Source organism: Equus przewalskii, chromosome 2 (assembly GCF_037783145.1).
Source record: "Equus przewalskii isolate Varuska chromosome 2, EquPr2, whole genome shotgun sequence".
Lineage (NCBI taxonomy): Eukaryota > Metazoa > Chordata > Mammalia > Perissodactyla > Equidae > Equus > Equus przewalskii.
Window position 1 is genome coordinate 20,473,105 of NC_091832.1, and position 22,434 is coordinate 20,495,538.

The 22,434-nt window shown below is 47.5% G+C and overlaps 1 protein-coding gene across 4 annotated transcripts in view; it reads left to right on the forward strand.

The window, feature by feature from the left end:
- Positions 1 to 22,434, forward strand: part of GRIK3 (glutamate ionotropic receptor kainate type subunit 3) — a 215,776-nt gene that overhangs the window by 119,282 nt on the left and 74,060 nt on the right. For all 4 annotated transcript variants that reach the window (XM_070594339.1, XM_070594350.1, XM_070594328.1 and 1 more), the window contains exons 2-3: positions 7,655 to 7,831; positions 18,276 to 18,533. In XM_070594339.1, the coding sequence (XP_070450440.1) occupies positions 7,655 to 7,831; positions 18,276 to 18,533 (435 nt within the window). The remainder of the gene's footprint in view (positions 1 to 7,654; positions 7,832 to 18,275; positions 18,534 to 22,434) is intronic.

The following is a 22,434-nucleotide window of genomic DNA, read 5'->3' on the forward strand; positions in this document are numbered from 1 at the left end:
CAATGGTTTCGTAACTGGCTTTCAAAATTCCTGAAAATTTAACTATTGCCTCTAGCGAGCTGGCTTTGGTGGCAGAAGAGAATTTGCCTTTGAGTGGTTTTAACCACATCCTCCCTGGGTCTCCGTTTTCTCCTGTGTAAAATGAGGCAATAATGGTTTCTATCAATTGGGGTTGTAGAGATTCTTGTGCGTGTTAAATGCAGTGGGTGGAAAGCGCTCCATCGTCGCTGGGGCATCACCAGTTTTTGTCGCTGCTGTTATTATTATTATTATTTGTTTTACCCATTGGGCTTCCACTCAAGATTTTGTTTGAAGAAGATGTCCCAGCTGCACCCGTGCTCCACCCCTGCTTACGTCTGCAGGGACCCATCACTTACTCACACCCCATCCCATTTTCTCAGCAGCCCTGGTGTCTCCGCTCCATTTTATTAAAGCAGAAAGCAGTGACAATTATTTTCATAATGAACTGGCTCTTCAAATTAATGCCAATTACACTATGCAATCATGATTAAGATTATGCATTAATCAACGGTGCCAACCTACTTATTAGCCTCTTTAAATAACGATCATGAGGAATGTATGGGAAGGGAGAGGATGGAGCGGAGCCAGTGGCATGGGGGAGCTGCCTCTAAGTGGAGCGGGGTGCTCTCTCCGGGAGCCGAGACCCAAAGCGGCCTTTCTTCCATGGGGCTGAGCTTGAATCAGAACCCCAGTCCTTTGGGCCCTGAGCTTCTGAAGCCCCTGGCACGAGAGGGAAAAGGGATGTGAGGACCCAGAAGGGAGAGGGTAGAAGAACCCTCGACAGTTTACCAATTGATGAGGTTCAGTGCCCCCTTCCCTTCCTCCGAAAGCACTAGAGAGAAATGTGGTTGACACTCTCCCTGGAGGAGTGTCACCCCTGTCTTAGATCAGGACCCCCACATGCAGAGCCTGAGGCAGGGATTCAGATGCACAGGGTTCATAGAGGGGAAGAGCGCTCTTTAGGAGAACCTGTAGGGGAGTGAGCAAAGCAGGATAGGGAAGGCATCAGGGCTGGGGGCAAAGGTGTCCTCAGGTAAATGCAAGGATGGGGGGGTGTGTCAGAAGGGGCTCCAGTGCGTACATGCACCATAGAGTTAGTCCTACCCTGAGGCAAGGGGACCACCCTTTTGAGCCCCAGTATGAGCCAGTCATTGGCTGCGGGCTGCTCCCAGGGCAGAGGCGAGTGGTGGGACCTTCTGGGCAAGGTGGCCCCCTTCAGCTGAGAACAGCTCTCGAGAGAAAAGGGCAGCTATGACTGGAACCAAGGTTCAAGCCCAGGTTTGCCTGTGTCCAGAGCCGGCTCTCTGACCCTTTACGCTGTACCCAAATATTGGCTGCCCAGGTGTCCCAAAACGTCCAGACTTTGGGAGTCACCTTGCCCTTACAGGTTCGAGTACAATGAGTTGCATCCTTACACTGTGTCAGTGGCTGGGGGGCAGCCCCGGCCCAGCAGTCCTCCGAGAATGCTCCAAGCCTTCCAGTTTCTCCCAGTCAACTCTTGTTCCAGCCTCCTTCTCTGCTGAATTTCCCGTGTCCTCTCTCATCCCACCTCTTGTCCTGTCTCTGCCCTGATTTTCCCTGTGCTGGGCACTGCCCACCTCCCTTCCGTTTCCCCAGAGAGCACAAGCTGGTGTCAGTTCCCCGAGGCAGACCGTACTAAAGGATGGGCCCTGTATGGAAGGGAGGTGACAGCGCAGTGCGGGCGGACTAGAAACTAGGGACCAGCCATCACTGTGTTAGCACAGCCCCTTCCTGCCGTGGCCTCACCCACCTTTGGGCCTGGGTTATATTCTCCTCCTCTTTCTCCATTTTGGGGCTACTTCATACCTATTCCCTTTCTCTCAGGCCCTTCTCTCCCATCCTCCCCTTCCAAACACCCAACATCTCATCTTTGTTTCCTTTGCACAGAAATTCAGTACTGTCATAGTCTTACCTTCTCCCTCCAAGCCTGAAGGGACTTTTACATCTGAGATGAAGGCTGCCTTTCGCCTAGAAGAGGAGACAAACCAGCCCGCTGGCCAAATCCAGCCCACCACCTGTTTTTATAAATAAAGTTTTGTTGAAACCCAGCTGCACCCATTTGTTTACACATGTTTACCACTTTCATGCTGCAGTGGCAGAGCTGAGTGGAACATCTGGCCCCACAAAGCCAAAAATATTTACTATCTGGTCCTTTGCAGAAAAAATTTGTCAACTCTCACCCTAGAAAGCGGAAGTTCAGAATTCATTTTGTTTTTACAGCTAGCGTTGTTTCTCGCCCTCTTTGAGAGCCACCATTTCTTCAGTCCTGACTGTGTGCCACGCATTCAGCTGCATTGTTTTCTTTCTTGCAACAATCAACCCTTTGAAGCACGTACCCCATTTTGCAGGTGGAAAAACTGAGTCCCAGAGAGACTGAGTAACTTCCCCTAGTGGAGAGAGCTGGGGTTTGGACTGAGGCACGGCTGTCGCTGGAGCCTAAGCAGAGAAGCTCTCTGCTGCTGTGTCTAATACCCCGGGTCTTAGCGTGGGCTGGGGTCTGCCACTGACTTTTCTTCATCTCCCAACACTCAGTTCAGGTTGGCACATGGCAGAGATGGGTGGGTGTCTATGGAACTGAATTGCATATCCTCTGGGCTCAGGTCTCAGTGGCTTGAGACATGTCACCACCCTTGCTAGATATTAGCCCGTCTCTCTCTACTCTCCTCCTCACCTGCCAAGGTCTGAGGAGCAGGTGAGGAGGTGTGAAGCCCTAGGAAATGGCTCTTTGTCCCATGACCTTTGAACCTCATTTGGGATGGGGGTCGGTAATGACCAGACCTCTCCCCCGCTCTCTTGGAAGAATCTTCTTTCTAATTCTTACATTTTAAGATAAAAATAATACGTGTTTATTGTAAATAATTTGGAAAAATCAAGACACTACAAAGAGCAAGATTAAAAGTATCCACAAACCCTTTCTACCTAAAGATACCCCCTGGTAACAGGTTGGTACAAATCCTTCCAGTCTTTTTTCTATAGATATGTGCTTTTTGTTTGATAACTAGGTATCATTCTGTAATATGGTTCTGTTGCTTGGTGGGGAAGGAGAATGAGCATTTTCTCTGTCATTAAGTATTCTTTAAGAGCGTTTTTTAAAAGCTTTTTTCCTTATTACCAAAGCTCTCGCTTGATGCAGAGGACTTGGGGAAAAAAAAGCACTAAGCAAAAGCAATCCATTATCTTTTTACTTTCTAGAAAGAACCTCGGTTAAAATTTTGGTGTATGCCCTTCTGGTGTGTCCTTTTTGATTTTAATTGGAATTGCATTAAATTTATAAATTAATTTAAGGAGAACTGACACCTTTACAATATGGAGCCTTCCCTTCCAGGAGAAAGTTATGTCCCGCCATTTATTCAAGTCTTCTTTTACGACCCTCAGTAAAGTTTTGTAGTTTTCTGGATATAGGAATTGCAAGTTTATTGTAAAGTATTTTATTTTTTCATTGTTGCTTTTGTGAATAGGGTCTCTTTTTTTCCTTATAATTCCTCACTGTTTATTGCTACTAGATGGGAAAGCTGTATGTTTTTCTGTATTTGTATGCTGGCCCTTTGATGAGCTGTGTTTAGTTTCCACCAGGTTTTCTTCTGATTCTCTTGAGTTTTTAAGAGGACAGTAATAAGCATCTGCAAGTAATAGTAATTGTGTCTTATTTCTGATTGTGCTACCAGTGTTTGTTATTTTTGTCTTATTTATATGATTTTAATGAATGTTTTATTATAGAGAATGTCTGTCATATACACTTAGGGAGAATGGTATAATGAATTTCCATGTACCCACCACCCAGCCCCATCAGCCAGCAACCCATGGACCCTCCTGCCTGATACACCCCCTTTCCATCCACCCCTTCCATGTTATTTCGAAGCAAAACCCAGACACTATATCATGCCATCCTGTACTTTGACTGCTAATGCCTGCAAGTTGTTGAGTGGGTTTTAATATATTAAGTAATCTTCTACTTTTGGACATTAAGTTGTTTCCAATTTTTTCAATATTTTGTCAAGAATATCTTTATACATAAATATGTTTCTCTCTCTCTTTTTCTAAATTTATATCCCTAGAAATGGAATTACCAGATCATATGGTATTTTGATCATTTATTTTCCTTTGAATACGTACACACAATCACATGATGGCTTTTCTGATTAGAAATATAACACATGTTCACTGCAGAACTTTTTGAAACTACAGAACAACACAAAAGAAGGAAATTAAAGTCACTCATAATCCTACCACTCAGAGAAAACCCCTCTTAACATTTTGAGATGCATTCTTCTCATTTTATTTTGCGTGTGCTCAGCATGTTTATGCACACCCACACAGACTCACATGCTTACACACTATTTGTTACAAATTTAAGCCTGCTGGAGTACTGGGCGGGGGGTGAGAGGGGCAGATTTATTTGTTCACTGGTGGTGAATGGGTAAATAAAATGTGGTAGATCCATAGAAACCCGTCTGTCAGTTGTCATACTGTGGCGGCTGCGTGTTGCTGAAAGCTGTGCCAGCGCTGTTTCAAATACCGGCAGGGTCACCCACAGTGGACAGGTTTCAGTGGAGCTTCCAGACTAGACAGACTAGGAAGAAGGACCTGGCCACTATTTCCAAAAACACTGGCCATGAAAATCCTGTGAATAGCAGTGGAACATTGTCTGATAGAGCGCCAGAAGATGAGAGGATGGAGCAAAGAAAGACCAGGCAGGTTTCCACTCTGCTGTACACACGGTCGCTAGGCGTCAGAATCGATTTGACGGCACTAACGACAACAACATCCATAGAAAGTAATATTATTTACCAATAAAAGAGAATGAAGTAGTGATACAAGCTACAACACGGATAAACCTCAAAAACATTATGCTAAGTGAAAGAAGCCAGATACAGAGGACCACATATTGCATGATTCCATTTATATGAAATGTCGAGAAAAGACAAATCTCTGGAGACAGAGAGTAAATTAGTGGTTGCCTGGGGCTGGGGGTGAAAACAATGATGGACTGTAAGTGGCCTCAAGGGATCTGTCGGGGCAATGGAAATGTTTAGCAGCTGGATCGTGGTGACAGTCAGAAAATGCAGTAAATTTACTAAAAATCATTATACACTTACAACAAGGGGAATTTTCTGCAATTTCTTAATTGATTTTTAAAAAGAATAAAGACGTATTTGGAAAATCTAGCAAGCAGAAAGAACAAAGTCAGAAATCTACCACATTGGATTATTCACCTGTGTCGCTTTGAAATGTTTCCTTCCATTCTATGTCAGGGATAAAATGTCCTCCTCTTCTAACATGGGGTCACGCTGCATCTCCTGCTTTATATTTATTTCTCACTTAAAAATATATCATGGACATTTCCCAAATCGTTAAATTTTTGCTATTACATGGAAATATATAGCAAATGAGAATTTACCTACTGTTTCTCTGTCCAACGGGTGTCGGACGTCTGTACATCTTCCTCCCCACACATGATCTGTGTGCCCGTAGTTGCTGTTGGAGTCAATTCCTAGAAACTGAAATACTGAGCCAAAGAGAGGAGCATTTTTAAGGCTTTTGGTGTATTTCTAATGGCTACGGAGGAAGGCGGGGTGTACCTGATCCCACTTCTACCAACAGGGTATCTGAGCCCAAACACCCGCTGCAAAGCTGAGTGTTATAGTTTATTTTATATGTTTGCCAATGGGACAGGCGAGAAAATGACACCTCACTAAATCATTAAATTGAGTTTATTTGATGATTAGAGAGATTACACATAGCTTCGTACATTAATAGCTCCTTTGTATTCTTTTTTTCTGCTGTGAAACATCTATCTTGTCCTTTGCACATTTTTCTATTGGAGTATTTGTCTTTTTTGTTGAGTTTTAAGTGCTCTTTATGAAATAAGAACATCAACCTTTATACGGCCATATATGTTACAAATATTTTTTCTGAGTTTGTTGTTTGCCATTTAATTTTGTTTATGGTAGTTTGGATGTATACTAGTTTTCTGTTATTTCTGTGGAGCCATCAATCTTTCTCCTATGGCTCCTGACTTTATTGAAAGGCCTGGAAAGGCTTCCTCGACCTCAAATGGTTTAATGCTCACCTATATATTGTTTTTTGCTCCTTTAAAGTGTTTTCTTTCCTCCTTCCCTTACTTTCTTGCTGTTTAATCTTTAATCCATCTGGAACTTATTTTGATATATGACTTAGGATTGGAATCTAATTTAAATTTCTCCCAAATAATTGAATAATTGTCTCAGCACAATTAATGAATAATTCATCCTTTACTTACTGGCTGGAAATAGCCACCTTTATCATGTCTTAAATACTTATCTCTCCTTGAATCTCTTTCTGGGGGCTTTTATCTCCTTCCATTGATCTATCTGTATTTTCATATGCCATTAGGACATGGTTTTAATTAGTTGGCTTTACGATATATTTTAAATCTGGCAGTGCAAGTCACCTCCCATCTCTTTTTAGGCTGCTAGCTCCTGTTTAGTCTTCAGATGCATTTTACAGTCATTTTTTTCAAGTAAAAGAAAGATCCTTCTATGATTATGATTGGATCTGCATTAAACCGAAAAACTAATTTGGAGAAAACTGACATTTCTGTCCCTGAACTTCACTATCCAGAAACACGACACACCTCCCCATTCGAGTTTACTCTTTTCTCTCTCACTTAAGGTGTTTTTGTCATCTTTAATACCAGAATCGCACACTTCTTTGGTTTATTATTAGTTATTTAATATTTTTTTTGTTGATGTTGTAAAGGAAATCCTTTTGCCATTAAGTTTTCTTACTGATTATTGCTGATATAAAGAAACACTATTAATTTGTGCTCACTGGTCATTTAAGTTGACTGTCCTACTAGTTTTTACTACTTTTCATATTTAGGGCTTATTTTAAGGGTTTTTAAGGAAAGCGTATATATCATTTGCAAATAAGATTGTTTTTTCTTTCCAAGAGGTGTGCCTCCAAATTCTTTTCCTTTCTTATTTCATTGGTTAGTGGTTTGGTGTGAACCTTTGCCCTCCCCTTTCTTTTCTTTAATGAGAATACCTCTGGTGTTTCACCACTAGTGTGCTATTAAAGGCTGATTTGAGCTCAAGATGCTTCAAGGAAGTGTCTGTTCTGGTGCTAGTTTATTAAGCATTCTTAACAGCAGTAGATATTGGATTTTATCGAATGGCTTCCTGAATTTTGTGAGTTGATCGTATTTTTTTCCCCTTTGAACTATTGATGTGATGGAATGATATTCATAGATTTCTTTATATTGAACCACCCTTCCATTCCTGAGACACAACTCCACGTGGTCATGGTATGTTAACCTTGTGACATTCTGGTAGATGCTACTTGCCAGCACTCAATGGGGAATTTTCATAGCAATGTTATTAAATTGGTCATTTTATTTTGGCTCTGTCTCTTAGTCTCTGTTATCAGGAATTTGCCAGCTGAGTGAAATGAACTAGGAGGATTTTCATATTTCTTATGCTCCAGCACAATTTCTATGTATGAGAATTATCTAGGATACTATTGAACATTTGGAGGGGAGAAATCTTGTCCATAACACCTTCTGAGCCAAACATCTTTGTTAGCATGCCTCCCCCGCTTCTCCAGCACACACAATTTTGCCCATCTCTCGCAGGAGGAATCTTTGAGTATGCAGACGGCCCCAATGCCCAGGTCATGAACGCCGAGGAGCATGCCTTTCGATTTTCTGCCAACATCATCAACAGGAACAGGACTTTGCTGCCCAACACAACCTTGACCTACGACATCCAGAGGATTCACTTCCATGACAGCTTCGAGGCCACCAAGAAGGGTGAGTGTGCGGCGGCCGACGGCTCTCTTCGCCTGGGGCGGGGTAGGGATGCGTTCGCTGTCCGAGGTCCTGAAAACGGGCCAAAGCTTGGGATGGGTTTGGGGCTTAGAGCTTTTGCTGCCTGGTTTCAGGACCTGCTTCAGTCCCAATTCAGCTTAGGCTGCGTTATCCTTTAGGAGCGGCGGGTTGTTCATCAAGAGTTCCCAGGCCACTGGCAGAAGCCATGAGGAAATGAGAGGCCCTGGGAGGGAGGTGGGGGGTGAAGGGTGGGGGCTGAGAAGAGGCTAGGGAGGTACCAATAAGGAGGCCAGCCCAGGTCTCCAAGACTTCTGAACTGAAGCGGATGTTTTTCAGACTTATTTTTTTCTTTAATTGAAATCCTACCCAGAATATCAATATTTAAATCACATATAGAACAGATAATATGTAGATTCAAATATGCAACATTTACTTGCCGTAAAAAGACTTACTAAAAACAATGAAGCTCCTTCTATGACTACAACAATTTGACCCCAGAGACTATGAAGTCTGACGCTTGAATTCTCGAAGTCTGACATTGGCCTCAGTGTCCAATATGTTTTCCTATTTTGTTGCTGCAAAATAACAAGAAAATCGTAATTCATAAAAATAAATTGTAGTAGGTTAAAATTTAAAAATTTTAAAAATTAAAATAAAAGTTAAAGTAAAAAATTAAGCAGTTTTCCCCACACTTGAATTTTTAAAAATAAGAACAAATGTGGGGCTGCATCCTTCCTCATTAGTGACATAGTTACAATAAACTCCAACAACTGCACAGAGGGGACTGGAAAATTTTATTCCAAGATCCTCACACACAAAAAAAACAACCAGGGTAACTTGTCAATACCTGAATGAGCTAGCAGTTTCCAATGTAGTATATAGCACATTTGAGGATACAAGGGTACTCTTTTGTTACTGTTCTAAAAAAATGTAGTTAAGGGGACTAGCCTGGTGGCCTAGTGGTTAAGTTCTGTATGCTCCACTTCAGTGACCTGGGTTCACAGATTTGGTTTCCGGGTGCAGACCTATACCACTTGTCAGTGGCCATGCTGTGGCAGTGACCCACATATGAAATAGAGGAAGATTGGCAAAAGAGATTAGCTCAGGGTGAATCTTCCTCAGCAAGAGAAAAAAGAAGAAGAAGAAAGAAAAGAAAAAATGTCGTTTATAATTGAAATTAACTTAAAGGCTTAGATAACTCTGGAAATAGCTTCCATAGAACCCTGGAGTTCCATGTCACTCCATTTAAAAATCTCAGGCCTAAAGAATCCGTTCCCAGGGAAGATTAGGTCGTGCTTCCTATTATAAGCTTGTTTTTCTCCTTCAAGTCCCTTATCACAATTTGTAATTAAATAATTGTGTGTGTTTAGTGTCTTTCCCCTTCTCTGCAACATCACTGAGAAGAAGTCTGTCTTGTTGACCGATATAGCCCTGGCACCTAAAAGACTGGCATATAGAAAGCGCTCGATGAAATGATTGTTGAGTGAATCAATGACTGAATGGTGAGAGAATAGGGCACGGGAACCTGAGCGTCATTTCCCAAGACCCCTGTCAGCTGAGCTTAGGGACAACATCATTCATGCATCTTGGGAAGACTGAGGGCCGTCCACAGGGGACACTTGGTCTTCCTAAGGGGTTCCTAGTAGCTAATTCAGGTCCCCTGGGCTCCCAGGTGCAGACTGCCAAGGTGCCGCCTGCTGCTGGCTCTGTTTTCCGAAGCCCTGTTGCGGGTGAACGTCTCAGCACAGAAAGGCAGTACAGTGTGGGCTTGGAGCCAGGCCGCCTGGACTTGCACCCTGTCCACTCTGGTACTGGTTGTGTGACCTTGGACAAAATACCCTCTGCCTCAAGTGTCTCATCTATGAAATGGTCACACCTCCGTGAAATACTGAGAACAGTGTCTGGCACGTAGGAAGTGCCATATCGGACTTTGCTCTTATTACGTTGGCTGCCTTGCTGTCCATGACCTGAGCCTTCAAGGCAGGGCCTCACATCGACAGGCACTTTCCCACTGCTGGCCCCTCTCCCACCTGCCCTGCTCCTCCTTGTTCTGTGCGCTGCAGGTCAGAGGGTCCCTGACGTTCAACACAGTTACTGCTGACGTTTTTCAGGCCACTGCCCTGAGTCTCAGAGCCAACCTGCAGGCAGACTAGAGGCACCTCGTCCTGTTAGCCTCAAAGAGTTGTCCTTTGCCCATCACCCTTCTCCCCATGCCGTCATGCCCTCCTCCCTGCCCGTGTCCTCCCCGCTCCCTCCCCAGCATGCCCTGTGGCCAACGCTGTGCAGTCAGGCATCCACCTCCCTGTGGAGAGCCCGTGCTGGCCCCCTCTGCCAGGCCTCGTCCATCTAGAACATGACTGAACTCAATCAAAACTGCTCAGTAAAAAGGTCAGGACACAGGACAGACACCTAGCACCAGAACACAGAGGGCCACGTGGGCACAACCGCCCCAAAGGGCTAGGCTGGGTCTTCTGTCCATTTTTTCTAAAAATCACTAAAATAAGATGGTAAATCTAGTGATGCACCTGCGATTCAGCGCAGGGACCTTCCCCAGCCAGCAGCGAGCCCGGGGTGGAGCTTCAGAGCCTTCCAAGGCACTTCCTCCAGGAGGAACTGACAGCCCCGCTTTGTGGAACTGCCAGGTGGTGGGTGAGCAGCTTGACATAGAAACACCCAGCTCTGGATGGTCCAGCCAGACTGGTCCAAGCAGCCAAAGCCACAGCCCCCTCCCACTCTATACCAGGTCACGTGACTTGTTTGCTTACAACCTGGATGGTGTGTCCCAAGATTCTTTCCCCAAATCATCATCAGAGCCCATGAGGGCCCATCCAGTCTAGCCCCAAGGTGGCCTCCCAGCCACATACGTGCCGCTTGCTCCCTCAGCCTCTGGGTTTTAGCCATACCTGCCATCCTCAGGGGGCCATACTTCCTCCAGCCTCAGGACTTTTGCACATGCTGTTCCCTCTGCTTGTAATTCCCTTTCCCCATCCCACCTCTGCCCTGCCTTTTGTCTGGCTAACTCCTCCTCCTCCTCTCAGGGGAGCCCTCCCCAACTCCCTGGATGAGGTCAGGCCTCCTTGCTTCCATCTTATTACACCGGATTTTTCTTTCAGAACCCTGACCCCTGTGTGTGTGTGTTTGTGTGTGTGCGTAATCCTGTGATCATTATCCATCTCTCCCACTAGATTACACATCCCTCTGCCTTTTCACTGCTGCATCAGAGAGTCATTTTTCTGACTGCCGGTGCCATACACTGTCTTTGAGCTTTACATAAATAGAATACCAATGTGTACTTTTCTGAGTCTTGCTTCTTTCAGTCTCCAATATGTCCGTGAGGTTCATCTCTGTTGTGGAATATAACAGTATCTATTGTTCTTCGTTGTTGGCTAGTGTTCCATTATAGGAATATACCATGGTATTTAAAAATCAAATTTACTGTTGCAGATTTGAGTTGTTTCCATTTGGGGCCATAGAGTAGTGCTGCTGTGAACATTCTGGTGACGTCTCTTGACGCACTCATGGGTATGTACCTAGGGCAGGAGGTGTGAGGTCACAGGATGTATATGTATTCAGCCAAACTTGTTCCAAATTTGCTGCCCTGGTCTGCACACCCTCCAGCAGTGGGCGGCTGTTGCAAATTGCCCCACATCTTCACTAACTCTTGATGAAGTCTGTTTTGTTTTTAAAGTTTGACCATTTGGTGGTTTATGTAGTGGGTGTCTGTGGTTTTATTTTGTATTTCCCTGATGACCAGAGATGTGGAGCGTCTTTTCATATGCTAATAGATCATTTGAGTCTTCTCTTTCCGGGAGTGCCTTTGGGGCCTTTCCACCACTTTTAAAAATTGAGTTGCTTGCCGTTTCCTTATTGATTTGTAGGAGTCTTTTATATATTGTGGATAAGAGAACTTGGTTGGCTGTATGTATCGCATCTATCTATTACAGATAAGTTGCCTTTTCCCATGCTTAGTAGCATCTTTTGAGGAGCAAAGTTCTTAATTTAAACAAGTCCAATTTATCAATATTTTCCATTATGGTTAATGCCTTTTGTGCTCTGTTTTTGTCTATCCTAAGGTCATGAAGATATTCTCCTATGTTTTCCTGTAGAAGCTCTGTTTTCTCTTTCATTGTTAGCTCTATGATCTATCTCTAATTGATTTTCTGTGTATGGTGGGAGGCAGTGGTGGAGGTTTATGTTTTTCTCTGAAATGCTGGTGGGAGTGAATACTGGTTCAGCTTCTCAGGACAACTGTTTGGAAGTATCTACTAAAGCTAAATGTATGCCTACAAGGATGTTCCCAGCCACGTTATTGATAACAGCCAAAAGTGGGAAATAAATTAAAGGTCCATCAACAGGAGAATGGATAGATTGGGGTATAATTACACAATGGAATTTGAATCAGCAAATTAAAAAGGACAGACTCTTGCTACACACAGCATCATGGATGAGCCTTACAGATAGACTGTTGAGTGAACGAACAGTGGGCACCTCTCAGAGAGGAAGAGGGAAGGAGCACACAGCGGGTGTTAACTGGAAGGGGGAGGAGACAACGTTCTAGATGTTGGAAATATCTAGATCCTGATTCACGTATTAGTCACATGAGTGCAGTTATATGTAAAAATTCATAGACGTCTGTGCCTCAAATTAGTGCACTTTATTATGTTGGGTTCTACTTCAATAAAAAAAAATTTAAGTAGCTTCTCTCTGCCTTCGCTCTCCCTTAACCTCCCTCTGCTAATGCACCTCAGATAGGCCCCTGCTGTGGTTGGAAGCACTGCTATCTGACCCCAGACGAAGTTCTGCTGTGGGATCATGCTCCCCACTGGGCACCCTCCATCCCTCAGGGAACCCCATGTTCCTTGATTTTTCTTTTGTTTTTTGGTTTTCTAAACTGCATTTCTCAGGAGCATCATGAGGAGTCTTCCAAGGGGGTGAACTTGGGCCTCCTTCTAATAAACCCAATGATCATTTATTTTCCCTAGGCAGAGGTTCCGGTCACCACTCTCTTTCCCACCAGCTGGATCCAGGCACCTCGGGCCACGAGGGGCAAGGAGATGCAGAGGCACAGAGCCTGGCAGTGCCTGCCCTGCCAGCTCTGGTTGAATCAGTCCTTCCCTCCACATGAGGCCCAGGAGGCCTTTCCCCATTAAAAAGGACTTTCACTTATGTCCTTATCTTAAAATGTTTTGTGGAAAATTAAAAGATGAGTGACTGCCAGGCAGCACCTGAGCCAGCAACCCAGAGCGCGTTTGCATTTTCTTCCAAGCCTGACCGGAACGGGCCTGGAGCCGGCCCAGCGCTCCCCAGGCTCCTCTGCCTTCACTTATTCTCTGGGCTGCTCAATTCCTTTTAAGACGTAAATTGATTGGGATAATTTCTGCTCTGAGTACAATTGCCATGGAAAGGGGTGGGGGGACTGCATTCAGGCTGTGCGCTCCTGCAATGACTGCGAACCACTGAGTTACTGTAAAATGACCAGAAAATGGATTCAAAATTGAAGCCACAAATAATGTAATTACTGCAGTATGTGCTCAAGGCTGCCAGAATGAGGGTTGGCTGCTGCCCTGGAAACATCTGGAGATAAAGCTGCTGCTGCTGCCGTAACCTCTGCCCTGGTCCATTTGGGGAAACAGTGTCCTTCCAGACTGGAAGATCCTCAGAGGGTGGAAAGAACATGGAGGAGGCAGGAAAGGGGATGTGGAGAGAGGCCAAGGAGAAGAGACAGGTGAAGGGCAGGACTAACGTCTCCAGCCACCAACAGTGAGATCCAATCACGGCATCTCCGGCAGAATGAAACTCAGTGTGGTCATCATCATCATGTCACCACTATTGTCACCACTCTCAACACCAATACACCATCACCACACTTACTGTCATCACCATCCCCAGTGGTGCCTCCTCCACTCTTAATATCAACACCACCGTCGCCACGCCTACTATCATCATCACTATCACTGCCATGACAGTGACGTCTTCAGCATCACCAATCTCATCAATGCCAACATCATCACCACTATTACTGTCATCACCATCAACATTGTTATCACCTCCTCTCTCATCCATGCTCACATCCCCATCATCATTCCTGCCGTCATCATCACCATTGCTGTCATGATTATCCTCGCCAATCCCATCATTATGTCAACAACATCAACATTATCATCAATTCCGCCTTCATCAACACCATCACCATTATCATCAACAGTCTCACAATATGGTCCTCATCCTCACAACCATCATGACAGTTACTTTTATCATTATCCTCATAATCGATGTCAAAACCCAAATCACTTCCTTCAAGGTCACTCTTACAACCCTTTGCATCACCACAATTTGTGGTTGGTCCACCCTCTCTTGCCTCAGTCAAACAGATACCCAGACCTTGGGTCTGGGCAGGAGGCACAACCCAAGAGGCTGTGCTGGGTGCAGGTGGGGATGGCAGGGCAGCATTTGATTGCCTGCTTCAAGGCATAGATCAAAGGGGAAAATCCAAAAGACAGATTCTTGGAGGTGGTAGTGGGAGAGCATGAGGCACACAGTCATTCAACCAGGTCATCTACTGGAAGATCCTAGAGGGAAAAGAAAGAGAGTAGAGACAGGAAGCGATGGGACAGGTACCAGAGACATCAGAGGACAGCTAGAAGGTTCTAAACAGAGGCAAGGGGTAGAATATGAGGGAACCCTAGAGATTTTATAGGGTGCCTACCTCCTCAGGCTTAGGCAAGAGGGAGTGACCAGGCCTGGATGCTGTCACTTACTGTCACCATCTCCTCCATCTTGGTATCCAGCCTCCATGGCCACAAAGTGACCCGCATGTGGTCTCTTCCCTCAGGGAGCACCTGCTCTTAAGGGGACAAAGTGGTTGGAGAAACACTCCACACACCCAGACAGCAGAAGAACAGTGTGAACGGGCCGCGAGAGTACAGGTCAGGGCCTGGCCTCTTTGGGGCGAAGGTCCTGAAAAAAGAGAATTATCTGCAAATTGGACAATTCACCAGAAAACCCAGAGTTCCTATTTTTGAAGCATTTATTATCGCTGGGTTTATCCCACACAGAGTGTGGCCCGTGGTTGTTGGCTCTCAGGTGGCCATAGCAGACAAAGCAGCTCTTCCCCGATGTGGCCTCCAGACCCACACTGCAGGAGCACCAGGAAGGCGCCATGTGTCCCGCTGTGCATCCTCTCCTGCATTTGGCATCGGCTATGAGGAATCCTGGTCACCCAGGAGATACCCTCCATGCTGGCCCTGACACTTCCCACACATGGCTGTCCTGTCCCATGTTCCAGGTGCTTCCAGCAGACTCCTAGCAGTAAGCGCTCCATCCCCAGGACGCTGCACCTTTCACCTGAGCCATAGGCGGCATTCTCTAGTGTTCTTGAGGGAAGTACAAGCCTCCAGAAAAACAACTACAATGTATATCTCTTATTCCCAGGAGGCAGGGAGGGAGGAGGGGGTGGATGTCAGTGGAGGGGAAAAATACCCTGAAGACAGCCTGTTTTGAGAGATTTGAAACCACCGTGTATTTTGGGCTCCGTGGTCCCACCCTTAGCCCAGGTGAGAGGACCCCTTCCCAGGGCCTGAAGGTGCTGCCCTCACTGTCCTCTGATCAGCATCTCCTCCCAGGACAGGACATCAATGGGATCAAGGAAGCTTGCCACCAGGAGCCTGCGCCCAGCCCTTCTAGTCTTTTCTCCAAGTACCTAGAACCCCGAATTACCTGTCCAGTTGGCCCTGAGCCCACCTCCAGGCCTGCATGAGCCTCTTCCCTGGGCTGAACTCCAGAGGGACAGCCATGCTGTCATTGTCACTAGCGGTGACCAGAGGCACAGCTGTTTACAGAGGGTGTGGACAGAACTCTGACATAAGGCATGGGGCGTCCACATGGAGAGTGTAAGATCCCTTATAGTTCAGGGCGGAGGCGGTGGCCAAGGAGAAGGGGGCAGGATGGGGCTGGTGCCACCCCTCCCCACGTCACTGTGGATGAGAAGTCTCCATCCTCACCTGACTTTGCAGGTTGCTGTGAAGGTCTAGCCATCAAGGAAGGAGGAAAGGGCGTGTTTTATGTAACAGTTCTGTTAGCTTGCCTTACATTTGACTATTCAGCCGCATAATATGTGGGCCTTCATTTGTACTCTGGCCCTGGGCCCTGCAAATCTTAGGGGTGGGCCTGAGCCCAGGAGGTCATTCCCAGAGGCCCTTGCGGCAGCCAGGTCATGTCTGAATCCACAGCGTATCTGTGCTTAGGCTCTGTCTTGCCTCCTCCTACATGCATCATATGTTCATCTGTGTGCATCTGTGTTCATCCATGTGCATGTGGGTTCATCCATGTACATGTAGTGTTATTCCCATGGCCACAGGCTGGTGAGGTTGCTGATGCTCTTTTGATGGGGCAGTTAGGGCTTTTCTGTTTGCCAGTGTCAGAAAACCAAATCCTAACCAGCTTAAGCCAAAAGAGGATGTCTTGGTCCGTGTAACCAAAGTCCAGAGTTCCACCTGCTTGGGGCTCATATTTCTTTCTCTCTCATGGCTCGCTCCCTTCTGCACCAACTCCATTCATGGACAAGCACCGTGCTTTCTTTGTGAGCACAAGGCGGCTGCTGCACCCCCAGATCTTACGTCCTCCCAGGTCCAGTTTCAGCAGGAAAGTGCCCCTTCTCAGTGCTGGGAGATCTCCTGGGGGAGGCCAGTGAGCAGCGGGCCCAGGGTCTAAGTCATGGGTCGGGAGTGGAAAAGGCAGTGGAGCCTAGAGGAAAATTAGAGAAGTTGCCAGAGAAAAGGGCTGTCGTTCATGGGGAGCCCTCCCCCGTAGGCCCCTGAGAGTCCCTCTTTATCGCTCTTTAGGCACCATTCCTGCGTGAGCCCATGCCCTCCCTTTTAGCCTCAGCTGCCCTGGCTCCGCTCATTTAATGCTCTGCTGTGTCCACTGATGTTTGCCCTTCCAGCAGCATCTGCTGTCTGACCTGCCTGAGCCCTCGGGCCTCCCCCAAGAATATGAACTGCTAGAAAGCAGGGGCGCAGCATTCACTCACTTGGCAAATGTTGACAAAGCACCTGCTCAGAGCAGTTTTAAGCACTCTGGATACGGCAATAAACCGCATAGATCCAGCCCTTGCCTCCTCGGAGCTTGCATTCTAGTGGGAGGAGAAAATCAACAAATGAACAGGGCTTCTAGTGGTCATTTAATAGACAAAGAAACAAAGCAGGGTATGGGGTTTAGGGAGTGTGGCTGGGCGGGGCTTGTTGTTATAGATTGGGCAGTGATGACTCTAATAAGACACACAGATGCAGAGACCGACCTGAAGGGAGGGAGGGAGTCATGTGGATACTGAGGGAAGAGCATTCCAGCCAGAGAGGACAGCAAGTGCAAAGGCCCTGCGGCAGGAGTGTGCTTAGTGGGTTTGAGGACATCATGGAAGCCAGTGGGCCTTGAGTGTTCTGAGAAAGGATGGGAGACAAAGCCAGAAATGTGGTGTTGGTGATGGGGACAGGGGTGGGGAGGAGCTGCCATAAGCAGGGCCTCGTCAGTCACTGTAAGTACTTTGGCTTTTACACTGGGTGAAACAGGAACCCTTGGAGCAAAGGAGTGATGTGATCACCCTTAGGCTGTGAAAGTCTCACTCCAGCTGCTAAGCACAGAATAGACAGTAGACAGGGTTACTGAGCGAGCTGGAACCAGTGAAGAGGCTTCTGCACTAATCCAAACGAAAGACGATCGATGGTGGCCTGGACCAGGGTGGGGGTGGTGAGCAGTGGTCAGGTTCTGATGTATTCCGAAGGGGAAGCAACAGGAGTTGCTGATGGATTGGGATGTGGGGTATGAGAGAAGGAGAGGAGTCCAGACAAAGCCAGGATTTGGGACATACGGCCCTGGGACAGTGGAGCTGCCGTTTACTGAGATGGGGGAGGCTGGGAGGTGAAGAGGGGTTACGTTTCGGGCGCGTTAGGTCTGAGATGCGTCTTAAACCTCCAAATGGCGATGTTGAGCGAGAGGTGAGATATACAGGCTGGATTTTAGGAAACAGGTCGGGGCTGGAGGTTTAAGAGTCATCTGCAGCCAGGTAGGTGTTTCGTTCCTGTTTGTTTCTCCATTTCCCCCCAGAACAGGGCCGGGCACAGAGCTGGCGATGCCAGGCACACTGATGATGGCGTCCTGCGTGAGCACTGTGCTGAGGGTCTTCTGTGCATTATTTTATTTGACCTTCCTGTGATTTCATGAGGCGGGTGCTATTGCAACCCTGGTTTCCAGATCTGGAAGCTGAGATTCAGAGAGATCATCAACCGTCCACCGTCAGAGGGTTCCGGTTGCTGTTTTTCCCACATGTTTGTGGGATCAGCAAGATCACGGCCCCTCCATGCCTGCAGCCCCCAGCTGCCTGATGAGGCCCAGCACTGACCTGTGCTGTCCTTCCTCCCTCCCTTTGCTGCAGCCTGTGACCAGCTGGCGCTGGGTGTGGTGGCGATCTTCGGGCCATCACAGGGCTCCTGCACCAATGCCGTCCAGTCCATCTGCAATGCCCTGGAGGTGCCCCACATCCAGCTGCGCTGGAAGCACCACCCGCTGGACAACAAGGACACCTTCTACGTGAACCTCTATCCCGACTATGCCTCTCTCAGCCATGCCATCCTCGACCTGGTCCAGTACCTCAAGTGGCGGTCGGCCACCGTGGTCTATGACGACAGCACAGGTGGGTAGCCAGGTCGGACAGGGCCGAGGGCAGGGGGTGAGGGGGGTAGAGTCCCAGGAGCGGGCTCTCCTCTGCTCGCCCAACTCAGCTGCCCCTGGGGAGAAGGTCCACACTCACACCCAAGTTTCATCCAGTCACACCAGCATCTCACCCGCAGCCCAGTGCACACCAGCCCCACCTGCATCTCACTCAGCTCCACCTGCTTCACACCTGCGTCACCCCCTCCCCACACTCCCACCTCCACCCCAGCAGCATGCTAAATCTGCACTCAGCACCCACCTGAGCACCTGCACAGCCGAGCCTGTACCTGCCTGAACTCCTACGCTCACGCATTCCCATCTGCAGCAAACACATCGGCTCCATGTGGCTACGAGCACCAGCTTTGGACTCCAACAGGCTGGTACACGTGTGCCGGCTCTGACGATTACTAGCTGGGTAGCACAGAGCTGTTTCCTCCTCTCTCTTTCCAAGGACTTGAGTCCCAAGATGTTTCTTAGCCTGGCCTCTTAAGAGAGAGTGACCTTGGCAAGTCACTTAACCCCGTCTGGCCCTGCTCTGCCCACGTGTCAAGTCAAGAGCTCCAGCATCCAGCCTGGAAAGAGCCCTCCAGCTCTCCGCTGCCTGTGATTTGCTGTCAGCTCTTGATTACCTCCTAATGGGAAGCGGGAATAGCAGGGAGAGAATCCCTCAGAAAAGACAATGCGCAAGTTGCTTATTTAACTCAGTATTCTTCACGCATCTATTGAGCTCCTGCTACACCCAAGGCACCAGGCAGAAGACTGCGGAGGGCAGGGACCCCGACCCCAGCTCAGGGCCCCCAGCAAGAGGTCTCTGCCATTAAGGGGCGCTGCTGCCCGCCTCCAAGTCACCTCCAGTGTGCCTGCAGCCCTGTGGGTTCTTCTGTCTTAACGTACCACTATGAATGATTGTCTCTGAGCCTGTTTCTGCCTCCATGAGCCTTCTGTGCCTCCAGGATTTAGCACAGGGCCTGCGACAATGTAGATGTCTTTAAATGTTTGGTGAACTGAATCAAATTGAATTGAATCAAATTGAAAGTCAAGTTGAAATAAACTATAATTAAATTTTTAAGGAAAGTGTGTGTTGGGCACCGGTGAGGAAGAAGACTTCAGGATGTGGTTATCCCATCTTTCTTTGAGAAGTTAATATATTCTGGTAGAGTAAGTGCCCACCCAGAGGTCACCGGTCATTCCAGGTCATCAGAACTAAGAATCCAGTGACATGTACACAAGTCAGAACTAAAGGCCCCTGGGGAGAGGAAGCTGCATGGCCCCGGTTGGCCTGGGCTGGCTCACCAGAGGAGGAGAGACATGAGCTGGGCCTTGAGGGTGGGTGGAGGGAGGGGGGAGTCGCGAGGGCATTCCAGGTGGAGGCCTGGCTGGGGGAGAGGATTCAAGTAGGGAGGGTGGGAGGGAAAGGTCAGATAGACAATGTATCAGGCTGTGCAAGGTCTCTGCTGTCCAGCTTCAGAGGCCAGACTTCATCTTGTAAGCAGCCAAGGACCCCTGAGTGTTGTCGAGCAAAGAAGGAGAATAATGAAAGCAGAGTTCTAGAAAGCGGCTCTGACAGCAATGCACAGGGAAGGGTAGAGGGAGAGCCTGGAGCAAGAAGATGAAGTGGAGGCGGCCATATGGGTCCAGGCAGGAACAAAGGAGGCCTGAATTTGAGGGGCTGCTTGGAAGAGAACTTGGATGGAAGAGAAGAATCGGTGTGAGCGGGCGATATCAAAAATATGTAGCGAGGGTGTCAGGGGCACAGAGGGGTCAGAGCAGTCACTGGCATAAACCACTGCCCAGCAGTCCTGGGGCCTCTGGGCTGCATGGGGGTGGAGGCAGAGGCTTTGCAGAGGAAAAGATGCTGTGCTGTGGCCTGAAGATGGATGCCATACCAGTGAGATCAAGCAGAGCCGATGCTAAGGTCTGGAGTTTCCTCTCCTCGGGTGCCTTTAGCTCTGACTGTGTGTACATGTCACTTTAGTCTTAGTTCCGGTGGCCTGGAATGACCAGTGCCCTCTGGGTGGGCACTCACTCCCCCACAATACAATTAACTTCTCAAAGAAAGGTGGGATAACACCTCCATCTCTTCACCCTTACCAGTGCCCAGCACACTTTCCCGCAATATTTAATTATAGTTTAATTCAACTTGATTTTCAATTTGTTTCAATTCAATTTAATTCAGTTCAATGAACATTTCGAAACCTAGGGGAGTCCATGATGGAGGTGGTCTGGTCAAGAGGACACTTGGTACTAAGGATTCAAAGTTGGACTCAGACAAACAGTAATATAACTTCGATGATGAATAGTGGGTAGTAAGAAATGTGCTCCCAGAATCAGGGTATTTCAAGGGGACAGGAAAACTTGTGGTCATCAGCCCCACAGAGTGGGAAGCACATTATAGCGGGCTTTGGCTGTGTTTGCTTTGCGGGGGTGTGTCCATTAGGATGTTTTGGCAGCAAGTAACAGTCAACCCAACTCAAAGTGACTTGAGCAATGGCCACTTAGTTATCTCCCTGACAAGAAGTCTGGAGACGGGCCTTTCTGGGGCTGGTTTAGCAGCTCAACAGAGTCGGGGTGCTGGGTCAATATCACTGCAGCTCTCTCAACTTCCCCCCTCATAGTCACAATGGAGTTGCTGCAGCTCCGAGCATCACAACCTCACATGATGACACTCCGGGAAATAGAAAGAAAAGAGGGAACAGCCAAAGGGATTTTTCTTAATATGACTCATGCCTCTTATTAGGGAGGAAAATCTGTCTCAGAACCTTCTAGCAGACCACTCTTTACGGCTCAATGAGTTTGTCCCCACAAACGACCCTAACCACAATCAAACAGGAGTGGTTCTTGCCAATCACGAGTCATCTCTTGGGAATGGCACATTGCCACCCAAATAAAATCATCGCTCTCTTAGCATGCTAAAGAGGGTACCTCAGTTATCTATTTCCACAGTAATTCTGTGTGATAAACCAGCCCAAAAACTTAGTGGCTTAAAATAATAATCACTTATTTAGCTCACAAGTCTTCGGAGTTGATGATTGACTGAGCTTGGCTAGGCGGTTGTTCTGGTCTCAGCTGGATTACTCACCTGCCTAGGGGTTGGCTGACTGTTGGTTCATCTAGACTGGCCTTGGCTAAGGTGGCAGAGGCAACTGGGCTCTCCTCCACATGTCTCTCATCCTCGGGCAGGCTAGCCCAGGCATGTTGTCATGACAGTGGCAGAGGCACAAAAGAATGAACCCAGTGTGCAATTTCCATTTCAAGAGTCTGCTTGTGTCATGCCTGCTAATACCCCATTGGCCAAAGCAGACCACATGGTTGAGCCCAGTGTCACGAGTGGGGCAGCCCACCTGCCCATGATTGGAGGGCACTGCAAAGTTACATGGCAAAGGGGGTAGATATAGGGAGGCGTGAAGAATGGGGGTCATCACTGCAATCTCCCCCAGGGGGCATTGTTTTAAAATGTACCTGGGATTTCATGGATAGGTATGACTGAGTGATGACATGGAGAGATCAATGCCACTGAAAGGAGAGTTGTTACTGACAGTTCCCTAGAAACAGGAAGGGGCACACCACAGCATGCAGGGACACATGGAGAAGCACCAGGGCTGAGCAGGAGGCAAGAGCGAGGGGAAACCACGAGTACGAGCTTTTGTGCAACAATGGCAGAAGTTGTTAGGTGGGGACATCCCCTGTTGGGCAGGAAGCAAAACACAGATGTTGGGTTTGTGGTCGGATGGTGTATAGTATGACTTCCGTGTGCCGGTGAAAACGCAGAGTTGATAGCGACGTAAACAACTTTGGCCATTCATTGGGCCCATGATTTCAGGATGCCAAGTCATCAGTTACAGAATATCAAGAATGATTATTACAGGAACCAACAGTGTTTG